This window comes from Pogona vitticeps, chromosome 15 (assembly GCF_051106095.1).
Source record: "Pogona vitticeps strain Pit_001003342236 chromosome 15, PviZW2.1, whole genome shotgun sequence".
In the NCBI taxonomy this organism is placed as follows: Eukaryota; Metazoa; Chordata; class Lepidosauria; order Squamata; family Agamidae; genus Pogona; species Pogona vitticeps.
In genome coordinates this window covers 5269405-5294346 of record NC_135797.1, presented here as the reverse complement: position 1 = coordinate 5294346, position 24942 = coordinate 5269405, and the positions used below count along the sequence as shown (strand labels likewise).

Below are 24942 nucleotides of genomic sequence, written 5' to 3'. Positions count from 1 at the left end.
TGGGCGGGGTCCAGCGCGCCGCCGCCATCTTGGGTGCTGGCGCGGAGGCCGGCCCGGGCGGCGCCATGTTAGGACCGGCGCCCTCTTTCGCTGCGGCGGCGGCTGCACATGGCGGGGTCTGAGAGCGGGGCGGCGGCGAGGGGTTTGCTGAATGGGGGCGACGGGGGCGGCCCGGAAGGGAAACGACCCCGGCTAGGGCCCACCCCGGCCTCCCCCTCGGGGCCCAAGCCGGGCAACCGCGTGACGGTGGTGTTGGGGGCGCAGTGGGGGGACGAAGGCAAAGGGAAGGTGGTCGACCTGCTCAGCCTGGACGCCGATCTGGTCTGCCGGTGCCAGGTGAGGAACCCCCCCCCCCTGCGAGTTTTGTTTTAAACACCATTGATCCAAATCAGGGCGCGGGACTACAAAGCCCATCCTCCACCGCCCCGCCCCACCCGGGCGGGGCAGACGGCTGTGGCTCCCATTCTCTCCCTCCCCCCACCTTCCCTCCACCGGCTGCCCTCGAGACTACAACTCCCATAGTCCAGGGACTCGAGACTACAACTCCCATCGTCCCCCACCACCTCCTTCTACAGTAGCGCGAAGAGAGACGGGACCCATCCATCCATCTGGAGGATGCGACGTGTGTGTGTGTGTGTGTGTGTGTGTGTGTGTGTGTGTGTGTGTGTGTGTGTGTGTGTGTGTGTGTGTGTGTGTGTGTGTGTGTGTGTGTGTGTGTGTGTGTGTATTTGCACCCCATTTTGGGTGCAGGATTCTCACCCTGGACCTTTTGCAAGCCCGGGAATAGACCTGGATAAAGGCATTGATCGGTTTTTATCTGGGTCAGGTTGGGCCTTTCTGATTCCCAGAGTTTGGGTTTTTTTAAAAAAAGAAAAGGAAAATTAATTAATTAATTAATTAATTAAATTTATATCCTGCCCATTTAGACAACGTCTACTCTGGGCGGCTAACAATTTAAAAAAAAGGACTAAAAACAATCTAATATATCAAACAACAATTTAACAACAAATGCAATATCATTCAAGATGGGAAAATAGCAATTAAGCGGAAAGAATGTGTCAGCTACAGACGGAAATCCTACTATTTATTCTTCATGAAGAAAAGGTTGGTTTTTTTTTTTTCCCTCTTCTCTGCATTTAGGGGGTTGAAGTCAAGAAATCTGGAGAATCCGGGGAAAAAGTTAGGCAGGGGTTTCTGCAGGAAATTCCCGGAGAAGTGGCCCTGTTTGCCTGCCCCCCCACCCCATGGGCCAAAATTAAGGGCGGAAAATAACTAAATAAAGCAATAAATTGTAGGGCTTTCAAGCTAAGCAATTTATTTCAGTGTAAGATCAAAATCCACTCAATTCACGCTGAACGAAACCCGTTCAGTCTTTCAAGGGCTACGATATTTATTTACTGAAAGGTTTCCCCCTTTTTCTCTCCTTCTGCGTCGCTTTTGTTGGATAAAACGGGCAGCGGCAGATTTTTCCCCCGAACCAAAACGTTTATTCTGCTCCACCTTTCTTGAGGGATTCGCCTGCCTGTTAATCCTGCTTTACGAAACACCCCCCTCCTAGTTCTGAAAGTAGTGTGGTCTGGACTGCTCTGCATCCCTATTGATACCCCCTAGTTCAATTAAGACACTCTGCACATGTTTAGGGGTACCCACTCAGAGCCCGTTTGACATTTGATATAGGTTGAAGGGGCAAAGTGGGACTTCCCAGATGTTATTGGGACTACATTTCCCATGGTCCTTCATCAACATAGCCAAAGTATGGAAGTGGCAGCCTTTGGAAGGAATGATGATGGTTTCTCTGCGTTTTTCTCCCTGTCTTTGATTTGGAAACATGTATGGAACAAAAGAATTACAGTGGTGCCTCGCTTGACGATTACCTCATTAGATGAGGAAATCGCTTGACGATTAGTTTTTTGCGATCACTATTGCAATTGCTAAACGATGACTGAATGGGCTTTTTTTGCTTAACTTTGATCGGTTCCCTGCTTCGGGAACTGATTTTTTGCTTCAAGAACAGCTGATCGTCGGGTTTCAAAATGGCTGCCCGCTGTGCAAAATGACTCCCTGCTGTGCTTTAGGACGGATTCCTCGCATTACAGGCACTGGAAAATGGCCGCCCTATGGAGGATCTTCGCTAGACGCTGAAGTATTTCGCCCATTGGAACACATTGAACCGGTTTTCAATGCATTTCAATCGGCTTTTTCGTTTTGCTTGACGAGGATTTCGCTTAACAGCGATTTGAACAGAACGAATTATCCTCATCAAGCGAGGCACCACTGTATGTGTTTTTTGGGAGGACAATCCCGCCCGATCTCTTACACCCCCTCCCCAACATATTCTTTCTGTATTTTTACCCTTCTGCAGGGTGGCAATAATGCCGGCCATACGGTTGTGGTGGATTCGGTTGAATACGATTTCCATCTCCTGCCCAGCGGAGTTATCAACCACAACGCCACGTCGTTCATTGGTGAGAAACCGAGCACGTCGCTGTGGCTGTGAGAGGCAGCACAAGGGCAGATGGAACCCCCTTATCTGCGGGGCCAATATCCGCTGATTCACTTATCCATGGCCTGAAAATATTAAGAAAAAATATTAAGAAAAATCCTAGAAATACAGATTTCTAAAGATGAAGTTACCATAACTGGCCACTAGACAGAGCCAGAGACCATGCTATGTAAATACCATTAAAATAAGGTTTGCAATACTGTAATTCGAGTTTTTTAAGCCTCTACAGGAGGAGACTTGCAACCAATCCTGTGCAAATTCCCGTATCCACCCTCATTATGGGTTTTCTTCTGCCATAGGAGCTATATAGCCTATTTAGACATTAGGAACTGTGGCAAATATCCACACGTGGTGCTAATCCTGCCACCCGTCCCTAGTTTCGTCACCATCAATGGGGGATGTTCAGGATTTGGGAGCCCTTCAAACTCATCACCACTTTGTGGGGACGTGATAACAGAAGAAATGGGGCGGGAACTTTCTCAAATGCCCGAATAGGGCTTCTGGACACTGAATCGAAACACATGTCCGAAAGAGAAATAGTCTCCTAAACTCTGGTTTGTTTTCACAAGGAAGGCTGCGATAATGATATTTTTTTCTTCTTCAGGAAATGGTGTCGTCATCCACTTACCAGGACTGTTTGAGGAAGCGGAGAAGAATCTTAAGAAGGGGCCAGGTGAGTGTAGAAATCGCTGATCCTGCGAGCTACTCGTTCCTCTCTCTTCCGTACGGGTTGGGCCTCGTCTTGAGTCTGGCGTCCAGTTCTGGACACGGCACTTCAAGGAGGATGATGACAAACTGGAGCCAGTTCAGAGGAGGGCCACGACGCTGATCAGGGGACCGGAAACCAAGCCCTAGGAGGAAAGACGGAAAGAACTGGGCCTGTTTAGCCTTGAGAAAAGAAAATTTAGGGGGTGATAGGATAGCACTTTTAAAATATTTGAAAGGCTGTCCTACAGAGGACGGGCAGGATCTGTTCTCCATCATCCCGGAATGCAGGGAACATAATAATGGGCTCAAACGATAGAAAGACAGATTAACGCTGAATATCAGGAAAAACTTCCTGACTGTTAGAGCAGCACAACGATAAAAGCAATTGGGGTTGAGACGATCAGGAATTATTTAAAAAAAATCAAAAGCAGAAGGAACCTGGACATCCGCTTCCCTTTTGATTTTTCGGGAGATTACGGGACTGCTCCATCACGACCTCTTCGGTGAGGGAAAGTCAATTAAGTGATTTCTAAATTTTTGTTTTCCCTTGAGTCATGCCATCTTGGTAATGTGTTGTTTGGAATTAATTGTTATAATTGTATTTTTTTAATGATTTTATACATGTTATATTGCTGTGTTTTATCTATGTAAGCCGCCCCGAGTAGACATTGTCTAGAGGGGCGGGGTAAAAATCTAAGAAAGAAAGAGAGAAAGAGGGAGAGAGAGAGAGAGAGAGAAAGGAAGGAAGGAAGGAAGGATGCTTCTGGGCGCAGAAAAAAGACATTTTTTTTTCCCTTCCTACCTTCTCCAAAAAAATTTTTTTTAAATAAAACTCTGGGAAGTCCATAGGAGCCATGTGTGCAAAAATCCCTCGAGGATCTGTATTTTGCCCACCCTTGGTTTTTTAATTAATTAATTAATTAATTAACTAACTAACTAACTAACTAACTAAATAACTAAATAACTAACTTATTTATTTATTTATTTATTTATTTATTTATTTATTTATTTATTTATTTATTTATTTGATTTTTACCCCGCCCCTCTAGACCATGTCTACTCGGGGCGGCTTACAAAATAAAACAGAGCAGTATAAAAATATATAAAATCATAAAATTGCAGTTACAATTTCAATTTAAAACAATTAATTTAAAGAGAGGATTACCAAGATGGAATAGCAAAGAAAAGAAAAAAAGGAGAAAGACTTAATTGACTGGAGGGAAGGCCTGCTTGAATAACCAAGTTTTTAACTGGCTTTTAAAACTCACAAACGCTTCCCCTTTTCCCAGGCCTGGAAGGCTGGGAGTCTCGGACCGTGATTTCGGATCGTGCCCATCTGGGTGAGTTCCCACGTTTTCTTCTGGGGCCTGGAAAGAAGGAAGAGGGGAGGGCGTGGAAAGGGAAGCGGGGGGCACCCCACGTCTTTCAACTTTTCTCCCTCTCTTTTATCTCGGCGCCCAGTGTTTAATTTCCACCAGGCGGCGGACGGCATCCAGGAACAGCAACGGCAGCAGCAGGCGGGCAAGAAGTGAGTAGGGCACCCGGGCACGCCAGCGATGTGGCTCGCCATGTTCCTCCCAAGTAATGGTTGAGAGAGAGGGTCTCTCCGTGTATGTGTGTGTTGCACATTTGCTGTGGCTCCGTGGCCTCCGTCTCTGGGGGTTCGATTCCTACCCACCCCCTGGAGAGGGGCTGGGCTTGATGATCCAGCTGTGCCGTTCCGTGACTTTTCGATTGATTTTCTTACGCTTGATGCGGTCCCAGTCTGGTTCAAGAAACAGAGACCAAGCGGTTTTCGAATCCGTGACTCAGCCAGGTTCCCGCACTCCCTGTCCTACCTGGCAACGTTTGTAAGGAGAAGAGCCGTGTCGCCCGTCTTGAGTTCGGGGAAGGCAAGAAGAGAGATATTAATAAAAATACTCATAGTCCGTCAAGTCAAGGCTGACTGGATTTATAATAATATTGTCAAGACAATTCTGCCTTGCAGTGACTTTTTCCAGGTAGATAATATTCACAGAGGTGCTTTACCCTTCCCTTCCACTAGGGGGAGCCCTGGGACTGTGCAGCTTGCCCAAGGCTACCCAGGCTGGCTTTTCGTCCACAGTGGAGGGAATCGAACTCCCAACTTCTGGCTCCACAGCCAGAGGCCTAAACCACTGAATTATCCACACAGCTAAGAAGAGAGAGACACAAGACAAATAGGGAAACAACAGCAATCTTTGTCTATACTTGCTGGAACAAATGAGAGTTTGTTTTGGGACTACACTTCGCATCATTCTTTTGCTATGTTTGCAAGGAATAATGGGATGTGTAGTCCAAGAGTTGTCAAAATTTGGCCTTTCCTGTCGTCTAGTTACAAATGCCGCTCTGGGACGGCCCTGCTATCTAGCTATGTACTTTTATTTATTTTTTTAAAAATGCTTTTTTAAACCAGATGTCCTGGAAGGTCTGTGATCAGAACAGGTTCCTCTCGCTCTCCTCTGTGTGCGTGTGAAGGAGAGCGATTCCTCTGTGTGTGTCTCTCTCTCCAGGAGAGCCATTCCTGCCAAGACGGCTCACGTCCCTTTGCTTTTCCCCGCAGCCTCGGCACCACCAAGAAGGGGATCGGCCCGGCGTATGCCTGCAAAGCCTCGCGGACCGGCTTGCGCATCTGTGACCTGCTGGCCGATTTTAATGAGTTTTCTAAGAAGTGAGTAGATGGGTGGGGGAGACGGGAGGGAGAAATGGCCTCGGGGATCGGGCTGCGTATGTGTGTGTCTGAGCCTGGACTTTTAAAGATCAGCATTTCCACGGGTGCATCAGTAAATGCTATGAGATGAGTCCACGGGGCCTTTTTTACTGTGGCCCCATCTATGCCTTCAGTACAGTACAGTCGTGCCTCGCTTTATGATTGCCCTGCATTACGACAATCTTTTTGCGATTGCAAAACAATGGTCTAAAGGGGTTTTTTCGCTTTGCGATGATCGGTTCCCTGCTTCGGGAACCGATTCTTCGCAAAACGACGATTTTAAAGCAGCTGATCGGCCGCCGGGTAAACAAAATGGCACCCCGCTGTTTTCTGGAATGGATTCCTCGCAAGACAGGCAGTGAAAACGACTGCCCTATGGAGGATCTTCGCTGGACGGTGAGTTTTGACCCCAATGGAACACATTGAAGGGGTTTCAATGCGTTTCAATGGTTTTTTTTTTTTTCCGCTTTACAATGTTTTCGCTTAATGTCGATTTTCCTGGAATGGATTATCACTGTTAAGCGAGGCACCACTGTATTCCTCTTTGCTGCCTTTGGGTAGGATTTTAAAGGCTTGGCCTTAAATTCAGCCCTTGGTCGTGACAAGACCCACAAAATCAATCCGGTATTGTTTATTTATTTATTTATTACTGGATTTTTTTATCCCGCCCTTCCAGACAGAGGTCTACTCAGGGCGGCGCACAATATATTGTGCATAAACAAGTTAAAAACAACAATTAAAATCTACAGTAATACACTAATCAAGATGGGAATAAACGGGAAAATCAAGAAAAGTAAAAGTCAGGTAATGGCAGGAGGGAAGGTAGTGTTAGATGGACATGTAAGGATCCTGTTGATTTCACGCATCTCTTTTATTTATCTTTTTTCCCCTTAACTTATTTCCATGCAGCCCTTTAACCTTACACAAGGTGGCTCGCAATAAAGAACACAATGAATTGTAAAATTAGAACATCATGGAGCCAAGCATCCTGTTGGAACAGGCACCATCATCTTAAAACTTTTTTAAAGTTCATGCAGTAAACAATGTAACCTGTATAAAATTCCTCTACCTAGGAATCAGCATTTCTAAAGAGGACATTAACAGAACTGGCCACTAGAGGGAGACAGAGACCATTGCTATGTGTAGTGTTTGCTGTTATAAATGTTTGCTGCTATCTGCATTTTCCAGCATCTGCTGGCGGGGGCTTGGAACCAATATCCCGTGGATATGGGGGGGGGGGGGTCCTACGGATATGGTATTCCTTTGCTTGCTCTAAATGGGAGCCATACATTTCTTGGATCATATGGCAAGGGTGAGCAAAGGGTGCCTCGCTAGACAGTTACCCCGCATGACAGTTTTTTCGGTAGACATTGAGTTTTTGCGATCGCTATAGCGATTCGCAAAACAGTGATTCCTATGGGGGAATTTCGCTGGACAATGTTTGGTCCCGGCTTCGCAAACCAATTTTTGCTAGACAGTGATTTTGACAGCTCCCTCCACGCTCGCAAAACGGGTGTTTTCAGGACCTAAGCTTCGCAAGACAGCTATTTAAACAGCTGATCGGCAGTTCGCAAAGCGGCTTTCCTATGGCCGATCTTCGCTAGACAATGACGATTCTTCCCCATTGGAATGCATTAAACAGGTTTCAATGCATTCCAATGGGGAAAATGCTTTTCGCTAGACGATGATTCCGCTAAACAGCGATTTCAGTGGAACGGATTACCATCGTCTAGCGAGGCATCACTGTAGAAGCAGAAGTTATCAACCATGTTTTTTTTGTTTACCCGGGCAGGTTTCGCGCTTTGGCTCAGCACTATAAAGCCACGTATCCGACTCTTAACATCGACACAGAAGCTGAGCTGGAACAACTGAAGGTGATGGAGGGAAGGGAGGGGGCAAAGTGTAACCTTGGCTGCTCCGAAAGCTACTCTTGATGACCGTGATTATTAATGGGCAGGTCTATGCTGAGAAGATCCGCCCCTTGGTCAAAGACGGTGTTTATTTCATGTACCAAGCTTTGCACGGCCCGCCTAAGAAGATCCTGGTCGAAGGGGCCAACGCGGCTCTTTTAGACATCGATTTTGGTGAGTACCTTTCTCTCCCTGCCTCTCCCTTTCAGAAATTTGGTTTTTTCCCTCTGTTTATTACAGATATGTGCCCATTTTCCAGCCAACGTTCACCTTTAGAACTGGATTCTTCTTTTAATAGAAAAAAATCCAGTTCTTTTCTATTATCTGCGGGATCACTCTCCACCGATTTGTTTATCCGGTCAGAAGCAGATAAACAAACCGGCGGATAGCGATCCCGCGGATAAGGAGGTCCCTACTGTATATCAGATGTAAACGTACCTGGCCGAATCCAACCTGTTCGCCCTTGGGTGGGTGGGAAGGAAGAAGAGTGTAGAATGAGCCTAGAAGTTTGATTCTTGTTCAGATGGTTCCAAGTAAGAGCTTGGCTCAAACAGAAATAGAGGAAGCTGACTTGAATGGGCTGGAATCCTGTCGCGTGACCTACGCGAAAGCCGTAGCTTTCGGGTTTTTCCTTGGCGTTAAATAAAGAGCCCCCACCACGATTCTCAGGCCCACTCTCTCTTGCTCTCTTGGTGCTTGCATGTGCGCCCCCTCCCACCCTGCTCAGATTGCGCTGTGTGCTGTTTATTGACCAGCAAAGCGTGGGCCAAAGCAACAGGATTTGGGCCATGGCGTCAGACTTTGGGTGCGTCTGTCTTGGCCCGTCGTAACCACGTTGGCTGGGCGTAGCTCCTCAGCCTTTTTTCCCCCAAGGCTTGCTTGAAGATGTACAGGATTGAACGTGGGATCCTCTGCACGCCAAATATGCGTTTTCTCTCCAATTCTGGAACAACAGCCCAGGTGTGTCGTGGGAGAATACGGAGGTGGAGGGGTTCATTCTGACCGTCCCCACCCCTCCTTGGAAGGAGAAGCCAAACCAACAAGTGGCCGGATGGGTGTCTCTTCAACCCCCGTGGAGCAGGTCTTTTGTAAAGCTAATGGCTCTTAATGACCCCTTCTCAACCAAATCGGCCTCCAATATGGTGCATCACAACAGCGATGTTTGCTCTCCCAGCAACTTTGAAGGTGGCAGCTAAGTTTAGAAAGGAACAGCAACGCCCAGGGGGTGGTGGGGTGGTGGACGACACGGTGGATCCTTCCTCACCAGAAAGTCTTGGGCCTTCAGCCAGGATGGCCCTGGCTCCATTATACCGCTGCTCTACTCTCCCATCTAACCCCCCCTTTTTCTCTCCCCCAGGTACGTACCCCTTTGTCACCTCCTCCAACTGTACCGTGGGAGGAGTCTGCACCGGCCTCGGCATTCCCCCGCAGTACATCGGCAAAGTGTACGGGGTGGTGAAAGCCTACACCACCCGGGTGGGCGTTGGGACCTTTCCGACGGAACAGGACAACGTAAGTGGGCTCCGCGGGAAGGGTGGGCGACGTTTGCAGCTCGGTGGGTGGGCGGGAGGAGGAGGCCGGATACGCCGTTCCCTATGGCTTCCCTCTTCTGTCGCCTCGCAGGAGATCGGCGCCCTCCTGCAGTCCCGGGGGCGGGAATTCGGCGTCACCACCGGCCGGAAGCGTCGCTGCGGCTGGCTGGACCTGGTGCTGGTGAAATACGCCCACATGATCAACGGATTCAGCGCGTAAGCCTCCTTCCCCGCGGGGCCGGGTCAGCCGAGGGTCTCCCCCCCGTCTGGTTTTATTGCCCTTCCGATCGGCCTCAGGCGGCACAAGGAGCTATGTGGGATGATGGGACCTGCAGTCCAAAAGGCTATGGAGGGAGCCTGGTTCCCTGCATCTTGACCCAGGTGTTCTTAGACTGCAGCTTAGAATCGTAGTCCCAGAACATTTGGGGACTAGTAGTCTAAGCATTTCTTCCTTCTCTTCCAGAAATGCTCTGTTAGAGTTCGCTACGTACAGTCCAGTCTAGCAACCCTTATGAATATGGTTTTGGGGAACAGCACCACCTGCTGGATGGTACCAAATTATCCACTCTATGCCTTTCAATGCACTTTAGTGCTGTGCCTTTAACTCTTAAGCCCTGTTCCGTGAAATTGCAGAAAGTGTGCCATTCTGATGAAGAGGTGATGGCAGAGACAGAGCATGTGCAACCCTTTGAGCTACAATTCCCAGCATCCCTTGCTATCATCTGTGCTGGCTTGGACACATGGGAGTTGTAGTCCGACAGCATCGGGGGAGAGGGTGTGTATTCGTAAGACCTTGTCTTAGATCTGGATGGCATTCACATTTACCTGCAAAAGCTTCAGCAGCTGTGGTGAAAACAGCAGAAAATTAAGAGGAAGCAAGGCATAGCTTTAATCCGATTGGGGAGCCTATACGGGCCGTGTTTATACATGCATTGTGAATCCAGATCTGTTAATCCACAGGGTGTCCAAGGAGCATGCCCCAACCTGCAGTGCATCACTCTACCTTTGATGCTTTTGAATAATAATCAGACCAGGCAGAAATTGCTTTGCAGGAAATCCAGGGTTTATTCGTACCAAGTCAAGCCAGAATTCAAAAAAATGACTGCAAATCTGGTTTTTAAGCCTGGGGGCTACATTTATCATTCTGACTGGTTAGAGATGCATGGAAAGCCAAATTAAAAGTCCAGCACTGCCAAGAAAAGCTTTAATAGCATTGCAGTAAGTTTAACAATATTAAAAGTTGCCGATCTGTCGGGTCACTTCACAAGCTGTGAGTGACCAGGGACATTTTTTAAAAAAACTGTTCGGGTTTTTCGCTACTCTCTCACCATCTCGAGAATACCTTGAAGGAAAGATCAGGAAAAACTCAAATGCCCTAAAAAAAAAGTCTTTTGGAAATCATTTAGCTCATGAAAGAGGCCAGCTTATGAAGAGCTTTTCCTGGCACTTCGGAAGGTGGGCCAGAAATCCTGGTTTATCATGTTGTGCCATTTTGTGACTTGGAGTTTCATAAGCTGGGATTCCTGGTTTATATCACAGCGTTGGGAACACAGGCTGCAATGGCTCTGGAACCACAAGGTAGGGAGAGCGTCGTAATGGGACAGCCTTTCCCGTTTCCCTTGAGCCTGCTTGAGGACTCCGAAACCCATCTTCCACTTTCTGCTACTTCCTAGGCTTGCGGTGACCAAGTTAGACATCCTGGACACCTTTGAGGAGATCAAAGTGGGCGTGGAGTATCAGCTGAACGAGGAGCGGATTTCTTATTTCCCAGGTGAGGCCACGGGTGAAAAAAAAAGGGGGATCTGATCCCCTTTTGTGCTGTGATTTGTAACTCCAGTGGGAGCTGCTTGGGTGTGGAACGTTGTCTCGGGAACCCAGGGACTCTTCCTTTTTATAGTCTCAGAAGGGCAGAGCGGAAGGGGGAACCTCTGGATCATCTAGTCCAGCCCCGCTTAAGGAGGGACGGTGGGGGATTCGAACCCCCAACCTCTGGCTCCGCAGCCAGAAGAGATCTAAACCCCTGACCTTTTGGTTATACAATATAATAGGAATAAATCATTTCTTGTTATTCTCTGTTTTTTCGGCTCAAAGTTCCCAGTCATGGCTTCTCTCTTCTCTTCTCTTCTCTTCTCTTTTCCCGGTGCCCCCCTCCCTGACCTGCAGCCAACCAGGAGCTTTTGAACAAGGTGGTCGTGAAGTACGAGGTGCTCCCCGGCTGGCGGTGCAGCACGGAAGAGGCCCGCAGCTTTGATGACCTGCCTGCCGCGGCCAGAGCTTATATCCGCTTCATCGAGGATTACCTGGGCGTGCCAGGTGGGCCACCCCCCCCCGAAGCCTGCTTGCTTAAGAGAGGGACCCGGGATCGGCGTTTGGGGTTTGAAGAGGCCGCGTGAAGTGGTTCACGGCAGGATAATGGAGCAAATACAGGCGGACCACGGTATTGGCAAAGGATCCGTTCCACGCCTTCCCCCCCCTTGTAGATACTGGGCATCATTGCAGATAGAGCAAATCCTATAGATAGCACAGTCTCTGGTTCCCTCCAGTGGCTGCTTCTGGTGATCCATCTTGTAACTAATTACAGTAGGACCCCTTATCTGCAGAATCTACTGATTCACTTACCCACGGTTTGAATATATTAAAAGAAAACCCCCCAAAGTTTGTATAGTGGTGCCTCGCATAGCGAACGCGATCAAAGCATAGCGAACAGCTGATCGGCGGTTCCAAAATGGCCGCCGCTAAAACAAAATGGCGACCGCTGTTTTGCCTCGCTAACGAGGCATCCAAAATGGCCGCCGCAATGGAGAAAACTCGCAGAACGTTGAGTTTTAAGTCCATAGGAACGTATTAAAGTCCTATGGACTTTTTTGTTTCACTTAACGATGGATTCGCTGAGCGAGGGTTAATCCGGAACGGATTAACCTCGCTAAGCGAGGCACCACTGTATTTCTAATGATGCCAGAACTGGCCACTGGAGGGAGCCAGAGACCATGCTGTGTATTATTATACAGTACAGTCGTATCCCGCTGGACGATTACCTTGCTCTACGACGAATCTGCTTTAAGTTGACGTTTTTGCGATTGCAAAACCATGTTTTAAATGGGGTTTTTTCGCTGTGCAATGATCGGTTCTCTGCTTCGGGAACTGATTTTCTCTTTACAACGATCAGCAAACAGCTGATCGTCGGGTTTCAAATTGGCCGCCAGCTGAAGAAAATGGCCCTCCGCTGTTTTCTAGGACGGATTCCTCGCTTTACAGGCAACAAATAATGGCTGCCGTATGGAGGATCTTCGCTGGACGAGCAGGTGTTCAACCCATTGGAACACATTGAACGGTTTTTAGTGCGTTTCAATGGGTTTTTTAATGATGTTTTCGCTCTACAGCAATTTCGCTGGAACAAATTAACATCGTTAAGCGAGGCACCACTGTACCAGGGTTTGCTATAATCTGCGTGTTTCAGGATCTGCAGGGAATGCTTGGAACCGGTCTTCTGCAGATACGGCGGTCCTGCTGTAGCGAAAAGCAGTCCAAGCCGTTCGAAATAACTGACTACAGTTCAGGTGGGTTAGGGTCTCACTCTTCTCTGTCACCTCTTTTGCAGTCAAGTGGGTCGGAGTGGGGAAATCGCGCAAGTCCATCATCCGTCTCTTCTGAGCCTGTCGCCGGGACGGAAGCCATGCTTTGGAAGGAGGTGGCGGATGCTCCCTCTTTGTTACTCGCCGAGCGTAATTGGCCAATCCCTCAGCCGAAGGACTGCTGAACGTAGACGGAGGGTGGGGAACGCACCTCCTTTCTCACCCGCCAGACACTCGCCACACCCACAGTCGTTTCCACGGAGCTAAGAGCACTCCTCGTCTGCTTCCCCTCCTCTCTCGAGAAGACCCTCCTCCTTTTTTCTCCCTGGCCCTCCCAGTTCATGGAACGTGGCTGCCATTTTGGGCCACACCCAAGGACCTGGGGGGGAGCCCCAGAAGGCATCTCAAGAGGCCAGTGGGATCCGGAGACCCTTTCTTTCTCCGGAATGGCTCGCATTGCGCACTCCACTTCTCTTCCCCAACTCTGTGCGTCTGACATCCTACCCTATATTTCCTTTTTTCGTTCTAGCCTTCTTCCTTCTGCTCAGGGCCCTTGTCTCTTCACCGCTGTCTGCCTCAGCATCCTGGGATCTATTAAGTGTACAGGGGGGCCCTCCTCTTCTGCTCGGCAGCATCCCATGAAGGCCATCTGACCTTCTCTCAGGGATGGAACAGAGAGCAATCCATCACCATCGTGTTTGTCTTCGGCTGCAGACAATTACCCTTCCCTTCCTCTAGGCGGCGCTGTGGGGCCGTGCAGCTTGCCCAAGGCGACCCAGGCTGACGGGAAGCACAGTGGGGGAATCAAACTCCCAACCTCTGCAGCCAGAGACTTAAACCATTGAGCTATCCAGTCAGCCTACTCTCTATTAGGGATGCGCAAAGTGTAGCCTCTGAGATGTTGGACCGGAACTTCCATCCATACTAGCGCTAGATCAGTGCTTCCCAACCGGGGGTCCCCAGATGTTCTTGGACTACAACGCCCAGAAATTCTAGGCAGAACAGCAAGTGGGAAAAGGTCTTCTCTAAGAGTTTTTATCTAAGAACATCTGGGGAATCAAGTTTGGGAAACCCGGGACCAGATAAACCAATGGTGTCACTCCATCAAAAGCAGCTGCTTTGTGTTCCTAGTCTTTGGAGGGCCACCCCTGTCAGTACACCATGTTGTTTAGTCGTTAAGTCGTGTCCGACTCTTCGTGACTCCATGGACTAGAGCACACCAGGCCCTCCTGTCTTCCAGTGCCTCCCGGAGTTGGGTCAAATCAGTACACCATAGTTAATGTATTCACGAAGGCTTTCACGTCCAGGATCTAATGGGTTTTTCGGGTTCTTTTGCCGTGTTCAACGAACTCTACCCAGCCACAAGGACTGGGGATCACTACACACAAAAGACCAGCTAATGACACCCTCAATCACAGTGACAATCTCTCCTTATCACAACAGTACACCCACAACAAGACACACTAATCACCCATTTCCTGAAAAGGACAAAAGCTGATCTCACAGCCATAAATACTCCACTGCCAAGCAAACTACACCAGAGCACAGAGTGCTGTCCTCTGAAGATGCCAGCCACAGAGACTGGCGAAACGTTAGGAAGAACAACCTTCAGAACATGGCCAAAGAGCCCGAAAAACCCACAACAAACATCATAGTTAATCCTAAAGAGGGTTTGTTTAGAAACAAACCAGCTTCATAACCTGCCATTCAAACATAGCTTGTTTACAGTTCAGCCATAGTCACTGTTAACCACAATTTGATGGGTTTAAGGAACAGGCCACAAATTTGAACTCTTTAAGAGCTGTGCCAGGAGAAGATGCGGAAGCTACCGGGATCCCCTGGGGGCGTCTTGCACCTTGCTTCTGCCTACCTTGAGGTCGTTTGGACGGGTGGAACCCCTTGGCTCGGGGAGCTGATGAAGGTGGTCTGGCACAGCTGGAGAACACCGTATCAGTGAGGACTAGTCTCCTGCGATGTTCACAGTGCCGCAGATAATGTGTTCAAACAATGGTAGGTTTTTTTCTGCTCCCCTAATAGGGACACTAAGCCAATTTACTACTTTCCCTCATCTGATAGAGAAACTTATCTGCGCCTTCAAAACCATTCCAGCTCCTTGGGAGTGGACCTAATTATCCAAACGAACTTTTCTTCCCACCCATGGCAGGAGACCTGGGGATCCCATAGACTGCAGAAGAGGAGTGCCTGTGATTTCTAGATGGTCTTTCTCAGCTCCTGTTTTCTTTTAAGCCTTAAGCAGGACTAGGGTCCGGATGATGATGATTATTTTAATTAATAGAAGCCAAGATTCAGACCCCCAGGACGATAGATACCAAAGCTCTCTAGGCATAGACTGGCACCGCCTTGAGCTTTGATCATCCTAACGAAGTCATTTCCTTGTGCGATTTTTTTCCGTCTCTTTTTTCCAGCTTTTTTTTAATTAATGGAAGCGCCTTACCTCACAGGGTCTGCCGGTTCTTCCCGGGGACCGAAATAGCAATAATGAACGGTGTTGATTTATTTCACAAAATGGGCAGGGATCTTGAAAGAAACGCTGTGGCCTGGTGTATTTTTTGTACCAAATGTACTATATCATGTGTGCAAAAATCATAACTTCCAGCTTTCTCTTCAATCATCCTCCTTTGCTGCCAGCTCAGGGTGGGTGGGTTGATGGCGCTTTTCTGTTCGGGCTACACCTTATCTCAAGTGGCCGTGTTGGGAGTTTTAATTCCATTTATTCTAGTTAGAAAGGAGGAGGTTCCCAAACCAAACGGGAGCGAGCAACACATTTCACGGATCCTCCGGGTCGTTGGTTATTTCACATCTCCAGACTTTTCTCTCTTTCTCAATTCACACCTTGCAATCCACCCTCGCTTTCTTCCACCCAGATCAAGATATTTTGGCTGGGTTTCTACCTTAATTCATTAAAAACCAGAAATTTCAAACCTCTGCACATGGACTGTTGGGACTGGTCCCGTTTTGTTTCTGCTTCGCTGGGGGAGGGACCCGAGTGCGAGATTGCGGCCACTTTGATGTGGAAACACCTGCGTTTTGAGACTTCTCAGATGGAACGTTAGATACGCCTCCCTGCCTTCCACCCTTCCAAAACCACTGACCCAGTTCAGTGTCACCAGATAAATTTTATTTTATTATTTTCTGTGCTCTCTGATACAATGTGGGCAGCTTCTGCCTTTCCCTGGGCGAGGGGAAGGGGGCTACGGTTGCAGATCTGAGCAGAAGCCAAACCGAGAATTTGGAAAAACGATCTCTCGGGCAACACCTCGGTGAGCGTTGTGCCAGCCAGCATGAGCCTAGGGGGTAGGGGATGATGGGAAACGTTCTCCCCCGAGAAGATACCAATGGTGGAAAGTTTAGATGTGAACATTACTGTGAAACCACTCATGTCAGATAACCGGGCATAAAACAGTGGGGGGTTAAGAACTCCTTAGGACTTGTTATGGGGTGTGTGGGTACCCTGTTTTTCTTCCTGTTCCCCCCCCATCACCACTTCCAACAAAATGGGGACGCCCCATCTCAGAAGATGGCAAAGCGCTGTGTTCATATCGCTTACGGAAATGGAGCGGATTTGCTGTAATCTTAACACAGGATTTTTAAGTATGTTGGACGTTTTGGGATGGGGGGGAAGGTGGCCAGCCAGAAGAGACGGATACATCTGCTCCCTATTCCCTATCCCCCCCCTCGGAAGTGCGCAGGGCTGCCCTTCCCAATCTCAGTTCCACATAGATTGCTGGGGAGGGGGGGAAGATTTGTCCTGGGATTGGATTGGAGGGGGGGGGAAGGAAAGGGGAGCAGCCCAAATACCCACGCTGGCCCCCAGATGTTGGCAGTGGTGGCGGTGGGGATGAGAGACGCAGCTCAGAGCAGGGCACAGAAGAATTTCTTCTCCCGGAAGGGGTTCTCGGAAGTGGGCACCGGGGTGATGAGGGGGTCCTCGCAGGCGTGGGCATCGCAGTACGTCATCAGATCGGCGGCAGCTTTCGAGACCTGCAGGGGAACAAGAGGGGCAGCTGAGACCCCCGGCGGAGGGCAGGCTGCCCTCCCTGTGGATAGAATGACATCCTAGGACTCAGGAGACCCGAGTTCAAATCCCTGCTTGCCCATGGAAGCAAACGGAGGAGGGCGAGACGGGTTAAATCGCTGTATTTGGAAGTCCTCAGGTCGGCTATCAGTCAGTTTAGACTTGACAGCTCGCAAAATCATACAAAATTCTTGTAAAACACTTGGAAAGCTGTCACGGAAACAGAAAATTAAAGCAGAAAGACATCCACGGTCCTTCAAGTCTGTATCCGAGCCCGGCTTGCTTGCAATGGGCTCTTACAGCGCAAGCCATGCTCCTTCTGACCACAAGGGGGCAGCCTTTGGCTCGTAATGCATCCCCTCTTATAGTCGCCCAATCCATTGTTATGGCTTTCCCAGTAACTCACAACTGGGATTTCTGGGGTGCAACCAACTCCGCTTTCAGCGCTTGCTCTAGGAGCAGTGCAGCCTCTCCCCAGCCCTCAAGAAATGGGCACGGGCCGCACTTTTGTTACATATCAGGTGCGTCTCATGTTCCAGTGGGTGATGGGCTCACTGGTTTCAGTGCCTACACACACACCGTACTGGGAACTATAAGGAAATGAGAAAAGTCATCAGGTGAGAGGACTGGGAAGGGAAAAATCTTGGCCCCAAGCATTGCAGATAATAAAGCGGATAAGATGGAGGGGGATCAGTAGTGGAAGCTCCCCTGACTAAAAGCCTTTTGTGGAAAAAAACGCTACAGAATGCATGGCCTTCCAGGTGCTCTCTCAGACTACAAACCCCATGATCCTTCCCCACCAGCCACCTGAGTCGGGTCAGACTACAAACCCCATGGTCCTTCCCCACCAGCCAGACAGCCAGGTAAGGCTAATGGTTGAGAGGGTCCCTCATACCTGATCCCCCTCCGACTCACTTGGAGGAGAAGGGTTGACAACCCCCTAATTTTGTGCCCCATGTAATTCCCCCCCCCCAATTTCCTACCTTTATCCTGCACATGCTGGCCTCAATCTTGAGCTGCTCCACCATCTTGCGAGCTTGCCCAATGCTCATGGTGCTGTTTACCGGCGTCTCGCCCTTCATGGGGATTCTGTGAGGGATAATGCAGCTTTAAAAAAAAAGAGTTTTGAAATAACTGTTAGCCAATATCTGCTGCTTGCCATGGGGACTCCCGTTTTAAATAGCTTTTTCCCCCGGAAAGATGCAGTGAGTTCACAAAGGAGAAAGTTACGCTTATCAAAGAAAGCATCCATGTTTAGGAGCAGTCTACCTCTGCACATTACTTGCCAAGGATCTGGATGCACGCACAAAGTTTACTAGGCAATTTCCTCGTGCCGTTTGTGGGTGGAAATAAGAAGCTGGGCAACCGACACATGGGGTCCATGCAGCAGAGTTATTTCATGTTCATATATCTTAAGCAAACGCCCCCCCCAGCTTAATCTGTAATAAGGAACAAAACCCCAGCAGATCTGCCAGCTTGCCTACCAGTCATTGATCTATTTTCAAAGAAAAGTGTTTTTTTTTCCTTAGCCCACCTTTCTATAAAAATTATCAGGGTAGCTTACAATAAAGACAATTAAATAACAGTACAAAATATAATATTGCTGTGGCAGCTATAGAAAATTGCCTTCTGCCACCCCACATCCTTGGTTTAGCCAGTCTCAAAACGATTGGCTGATGAGTAACAAGAAGGATTCCCTTCCTGGAGAAACCATAGCTTAAAAGAAGACGTTTAGTATGTGAAGCATTTGTTCTTCGACTAAGCCGTTGCCTTTCTCTTTAAAATGAAAATAAGGCTCTAGACCCCATGATTCTGAAGTGCAGTGTTTCAGTAGGAAAACCACCATTTTGTATGACTGGGGTTCAGACATAGGGGGATTCTTCTGGGCTGTGGAAGATTTAGCCCACCGTGTTTTGCAGGAAAAACACATGCACTTTCATTGAGGTACGTGTACAACATAACGGGATAATAATTCAGCACAGAAGAGGAGAAACCTACAATACAGAGAAGTGATGCTCAAAACTTGGACAAATGGAAACATCTTTTCCTGAACCCATCAGTGGTGGTAACATACCAATTTTACACTTCTCCCTTCAACAGTTCAGAAGTTAGGTGTGCCAGACCCCTGTGTACTTTAAAATCCATGTACAGTACAACTCTTACACTCCTCCAAAAAAAGCCTCTATGGGGGGGGGGGGAATGGTGGTGCAAACTCTCCTCCCCGCCGAAGCAGTGTGCCACTGGGACCTCCTTTGACCCCTAACGGCCTCCCGGTGTGCCCCGATCATCCTCCCCAGCCCCCATGCCAGGAGAGGGGGCCAGCCAAGCTGCCAACATCAGACGGGGGGGGGAACCACATCACCAACAGCAGGAGCCTTGGTAAGACTGACCTCTCTCAGATCACTTCCTGCTGACGAATAGGACCAGAGTGTTTATGGAATACGTATTGACTATTGATTGATTTTTAAAAAAATCAGTGTATAACTCCAACCATTGTTGCTTGGGTCCATGAAATTCAAGGGAGAAATGTATTTACTAGATGGTATACCAAGAAACACAAGCCCGCATGCATGCCTCTGATCACCACCCACCTGATTTCGGATTATTGGTTGGGCAGGAGAGATCCTGGGGAGTTGCATCCACCGGCACGCTAGCCTTTCGTTCTACTCAAAGGAAACTGCAGCCAATAAACCAGAAGGTGACTGAGACTCAGGAGGGCGGCTGCGAAGGTGGTCAAGGGTAAGGATGGGGGACTGGAGACCGAGGTCAAGTTTAAGATATCCTCAGTTACTACAGATGGGATGCGAACGCTGGATAGTGAAAAAAATCTGAAATGGATTCGTTTAAAATGAGCTGTCGGAAGAGGGTTTTATGGATATTATTGCCTATCAAAAGCTCATAGGGTCGCCATAAATTGGAAGCAATCTGACAGCATGAAATCACCTTTCAATTTCCACCTGGATATATTGCTTGGTTTCTGTCCTGCGAGCGGCTGCTGATCAACCCAAGGCAAGCCGACAAGGAAGAGTCGCACTCCGATATACAATGTTCAGCCTCAGATTTAACAAGAACTTGGTGGAGAAACCAGGATGGTTTGGGGCTGAGATGACAACGTGTCGTTTGCATGCCTCCTTAATCCTGGCTAAAATTAATTTATCAGGATTTCCCGTCATCAGACAAGTTACGGTCAGGGTTTCTTTAATGAACTCAAACTCTCGACCTGCTTTAAAGGTGAAACAGTTTTGATGTGGAGAATACCCGCAGAAATGCCTCTGAGCCTATACAGAGTGACATTAGCACTAGTCAGCTCCCCACATTCGTTAATTCTCATTTTCTTGTATCCCATCCATCCTCCAAGGAGTCTGGAAGGCAGGTGGGGAAGCATAGAGGTTTCCCCACCTCCCGATGTTCTTGGACTACAACTCCCAGAAATCCCGACCAGCACAGCCAGTGGTGAAAAGGCATCTGGGAGTTGAAGTCCAACAACATCTGGAGACCCCAGGTCGGAAACCTCTGGCTTAGAGCAGTGGCTCTGATTTTCCTCACACAACAGCCCTATCAGGTTGCTTTGTCTAAGCCTGATTAGTCCATCAGGGTGTCTGTGAGCCTATGAAAGAGGCCTTTTTAAAAACAAACTGCAGAACAGTTCAGCGGTTTCGGGGAGTTCAAATCCCCGCTGTGCCTCCCTTCCAGCTCTGCCGTTCTAAAATTCAGATTATTATTTTTTTCCCTCCATGCAGACATTTTGAGAGAAAGGCTCAGGTCTTTGGGGTCTGCTGGCAGTGCTCCCTCCATCTCCTCCCCCTCCTTTTTAATGGATAAATGACCCCCGCGGATTTCCTAAAAGCTTTCACGAAGCCAGGGCAAAGAGAAAGATGAGAGGCCCACCTTGCAAGGGGGTTGTTAGGAGGAAGAGCCCTAAGGAATTTTCCCCCCATCCTGTGAGCCATAGCCTAGCAGATAAAGTGAACCAATTTTCTATTTAAACGGCCCCTTTCCCAAATTAGCTTTTTAAACCCTGATCGGCAGCCAATGTCCCTTTAGCGTTTCAGGCCTGGTTCGTTGCTTGTCCTCCAGGTGAGTCCCTGATGTTCTCCCATTCAAACCACACATGACCCTGCTTAACTTCCAAAACCACACGAGGTCCTTATCATAACCCAGTAGCAAGTCACAACTAGAGTAGCCCCATTGAATCAATGGTACTTAGAGAGGAGCTAACTCACCAAATCCCCAGTGATCCAATGGGTCTACTCTAGTCATGGCTTACAACTCAGTTGCCAGCCATTATTATTATTCCACCCTACCTCTGAGGAAGCGGATTGCAATCTACAATGAAGGAATTTTGCTTTATTCTTAAAGGCACCAACCTATTCTGCTACTGTTGCTGCTGTTGTCTAAATAAACCAAAAACAGCTGCCTCCTTTCAGGGTGGGGTGGATTATTATTACGAAATATTTGTAAAGCACTGCAATTTTTATGAATATTGTAAGCCTGTAGAAGAATAAGACTGCCTATACAGTATGTTGCAGGCCCCTCTGTTTAATAAAATCAGGAGGGTACCAGGTTGCCAAATGTCAAAAAGGAGGCCCATGATTATCCAACACTGTGACTTAATGGGGCGGTTTAAAAAAAAAATCCCCACTGGGATTTTTCTTTTCTAGACAAAAGAGATGTCCCTCTGCCACAGCCTTGAAAAAGATCTTGCTGCTCAGGGAAATCTACTCATTCATGGCGTAATTAAAGAATCTCTTTGCCCATTCACTCCTTCCTTTATGCTACATTTCTTGGTGTGTGTGTGTGTTTTTTTCCCTTTTAAATACACTTCCACCACCATGCAAAAAAGGGGGGGGCAGACAACCTAGGGAGGAGCGGAGAAGACATGGTGAAGCAAATAAAATAATGGCCGTTCCAAAGGGTGGCACCAGAATGAAAGCACACACCCATGATCCTAATAAAAACAGGCATTGTTTCCTTATATTGTTCTTCCTAGAAAGGGTGATGGTGGGGGGTGGATCGTGGCTTCCAAAGTCCTCACCCCAGTTCCCATCTCCTCCCCATCCCAGTCAAGACGCCCAAGAAACAAGAGAAACCCTTGCTTTAGGTCTGATGGAAAAATATATTTAAAGAGAAGACATCCCACCAACCAACCACCCATTTTTTTTCTTTTTTAAAAAAGATCTCTGCCCTGCAAAGATTCCATTGACCACAGGATCCCAAGAGAACCTTCCAGGCCGTGAGTCATGCATGCATGCACACAGATCCCAAATCGGGGGGAGGTCCCCCCCATCCCACCTTGCGATTACCTGCTGGAAACGGTGAGATGAAATGCAAAATTGGTCCCTTCAAGCTGGGGCGTTCGGAGGATCTGGCTGAGAATTGGGCAGGTATAAAGGGGCAGAGACCTTTGCCCTCTCCCCACCTGGGGCTTAGGTGTTGGATGAAAGAGGATGCTTTTCCTGGATGCCCCCCTGTCCCTGCCCAATTGCTAGGCTCACCTTCTTCCAGGATGAAGGCTTAAAATTCAATAGACTGGTACCTAGAGAATGCTACAAGCCCCTTCAAGCTTGGACCGAACCATTGCACCAGCAATAGGGGGAAGGGGTGGAGGTACCCACGGCCAAAAGGGGATGCTCTTCAATGCCAGCTGCTTGTCTTTATTGGAAAGGTTGGGGCTGGCATCGAGCACAACCAATGAAGGAGCCTGAGAGGCGAGGGAAGGGCAGAGTCAAGAATTGGGCGCTGCAACCCCACCTCACCACCCCCTTTGCAGGTAGTGGTTCAAGCACCATGGAAGCTGCAGTACCAGGCAGCATCTTTCTTTCATTTGGAAATCTGACATCAATGCTCTCATTGCCTACAGCTTTTTTCCTCCCGCCCACCCCTTTTTCCACTCCTCATCCCCTGTTGGAAAAAAGGGCATCAGGTCCAAGGCCAGCCTCCTTCCCTGTTGGCACTTGGGAAAAAGGGGGGGGCAACATGCGTGCCAGTGGAACCCAAAAACCAATTAAAGACGGAGGAAATTTCACAGGTGGCTTTCCATTCTGCGTGACCGAGCATCCCCCAGCATCTCCAAAGCACACATCCGCACCCCGCCGCATTCTGCCTCTCCATTCTGTACGACAAAGCATCCATCGTAATTCGGAAGCCTGCACAGGGCTGTCTAGTGGCTCTCAATTTTGTATGACCAAGCGTTCATTGTAACTCAGAAGCTTACCTACTGCCTTGCAGCAACAGAAGATGCTGATATTGTATTCACACATAAGGATCGAATCCTTCTTAACACTCTCACAGCAACACAGATGAAATCTGAGGTTGCTTCCTTTGCTCATTGACCTTGGGATTTCACAAGGATAATCTCTGTCAATAATTTGCATCAAAAATAACAAAGAGTCATGCGTTACCTTGCAAACTGACAGATTTACTACAGCCAGAGTTCTTGGTGGACACACATACAGGCTGGTTCCTCAGATGCCACTTACTCAGAGTAAACCCCTCAGAACTCTGTGGGTTTAAATACAAACATAGTTTGCCTTATCAGTCCTGGTTTTTAAATGGGTCTCAAAAGCCCCTTTAATCAAACCAGCTTTTATCAGAGGAGCAGGCCTGGATTTGCATTTATTGCTGCTTGTGAAATAATTTCCTTCAAAATGATTTAAATTGCTTTCATATGATTTGGACTGTTTTAACGGCTTCAATCCTGTCAGCACTTACTGGGGAGTAAGTCCTATTGGACTAGGAGCCTTGTTTTAAAGGAAAGGTGGAAGAACATACTGTATTTAGAAAGTGAAATATCTGGATATTAGGATGCAGCAGTGAACGCTTGAATATGAGTTTTAGGATGCACCAGGACATCTCTGGATCTCAGCTATAACCTGGGGGATTGGGGGCAACTCAGAAATAATAACCCGGGTCTCTTGGTCGTAATAGGGAGAGGGAAAATCACAGTGGGTCCCAGCCACAACTGGGGAAAGGGGGGGACACGGGAAATTAAAAGACTAATTGCTTGTGTTTTGGGCATAAATGGGTTGAGTGGGGAGGAGAAAACCACAGATAATTAGGAAATTGGATGTGTGGGTGCCAGCCAACAAGAACTGCTGGATGGCTCAGTGGTTTAAGTCTCTGGCTGTAGAATCAGAGGTTGGGGGTTCGAATCCCCTTGAAAGGAGCTTGACTTGATGATCCAGAGGTTCCCTTCTAGCGCTGCCATTCTGAAATTATCCTTAACTGTAGCATGCCACCATGGAGGTCAGAGAGAGACAGATGTAGCAGGATGAGTTAAAAAAAAAAAGACAGGCAAAATTATCCAGTTGAAATGCCCACCCACTTACATTAATGGGATGGGACCCAGGAGTAGAGATATAACATTTCTGAAAATTTCCAATTTTTTTTTCCAGAAAAAAAAGCCTCCTTTTTTTCAAATTAAAAATGGAGATCTCCAGAAATTTTACATCTCTACTGGAGGCTAGAGATTTTTGTCCCATTTTTATTTTGGGGGGGGGGCACTTTTTTTTTTCCAGGAAAAGATGGGAAATTTTCAGAAATTTTTACATCTCTTCCCAGGAGTCCTAGGTTGCCCAAGCCCTCCCAGACCTGAGAGGGAAAAAAAATCGGGGCATAGGAAGGGGGGGGGGAACCCTCTCCTTCCATCCCCTTTCTATCTATCTATCTATCTATCTATCTATCTATCTATCTATCTATCTATCTATCTATCTATCTATCTATCTATCTATCTATCTATCTATCTATCTATCTATCTATCTAATTTCACTTATATGCCGCCTACTCTACCCAAAGGTCTTTTTCTAGGTCTTTTTCTAAGTCTCCTCTTAGCTGATAAGATAAGCCTTGGGAAGCCCTCGCCCTTTGTTGGCAAGAGGGAACAAGAGGCCTGGACCACAGGCGCTGCTGGGTTGCCATGGAAACGGGAGGCAGTCAGGCAAGCGGCGGCGGCGG

The 24942-nt window shown here is 48.1% G+C and overlaps 2 protein-coding genes across 8 annotated transcripts; one reads left to right on the top strand and one right to left on the bottom strand.

The window, feature by feature from the left end:
* The first annotated feature begins 88 nt into the window (after positions 1-88).
* Positions 89-15903, top strand: LOC110080964 (adenylosuccinate synthetase isozyme 2). Its single transcript, XM_072984062.2, has 13 exons — positions 89-336; positions 2363-2465; positions 3108-3176; positions 4501-4551; positions 4673-4739; positions 5793-5900; positions 7732-7813; positions 7897-8023; positions 9207-9361; positions 9473-9597; positions 11055-11152; positions 11545-11694; positions 12980-15903. The coding sequence occupies exons 1-13, from the start codon at positions 109-111 to the stop codon at positions 13030-13032; spliced, it is 1416 nt and encodes a 471-aa protein (XP_072840163.1). The 5' UTR covers positions 89-108; the 3' UTR covers positions 13033-15903.
* Positions 15904-16070: 167 nt separating this feature from the next.
* Positions 16071-24466, bottom strand: GNG3 (G protein subunit gamma 3). 7 transcript variants are annotated; one of them, XM_020797427.3, is made up of 3 exons: positions 23391-24466; positions 17973-18096; positions 16071-16955 (listed from the first exon to the last, which is right to left on the bottom strand). In XM_020797427.3, exons 2-3 carry the CDS (start codon positions 18069-18071, stop codon positions 16827-16829), a joined length of 228 nt encoding a protein of 75 aa, XP_020653086.1. In that variant the 5' UTR covers positions 18072-18096; positions 23391-24466; the 3' UTR covers positions 16071-16826. The 7 variants fall into 7 exon arrangements, with proteins under 7 accessions (XP_020653086.1, XP_020653090.1, XP_020653089.1 ...); XM_020797431.3 differs by having other exon boundaries at positions 17973-18078; XM_020797430.3 differs by lacking the exon at positions 23391-24466 and adding an exon at positions 23204-23292.
* Between the last annotated feature and the right edge of the window lie 476 nt (positions 24467-24942).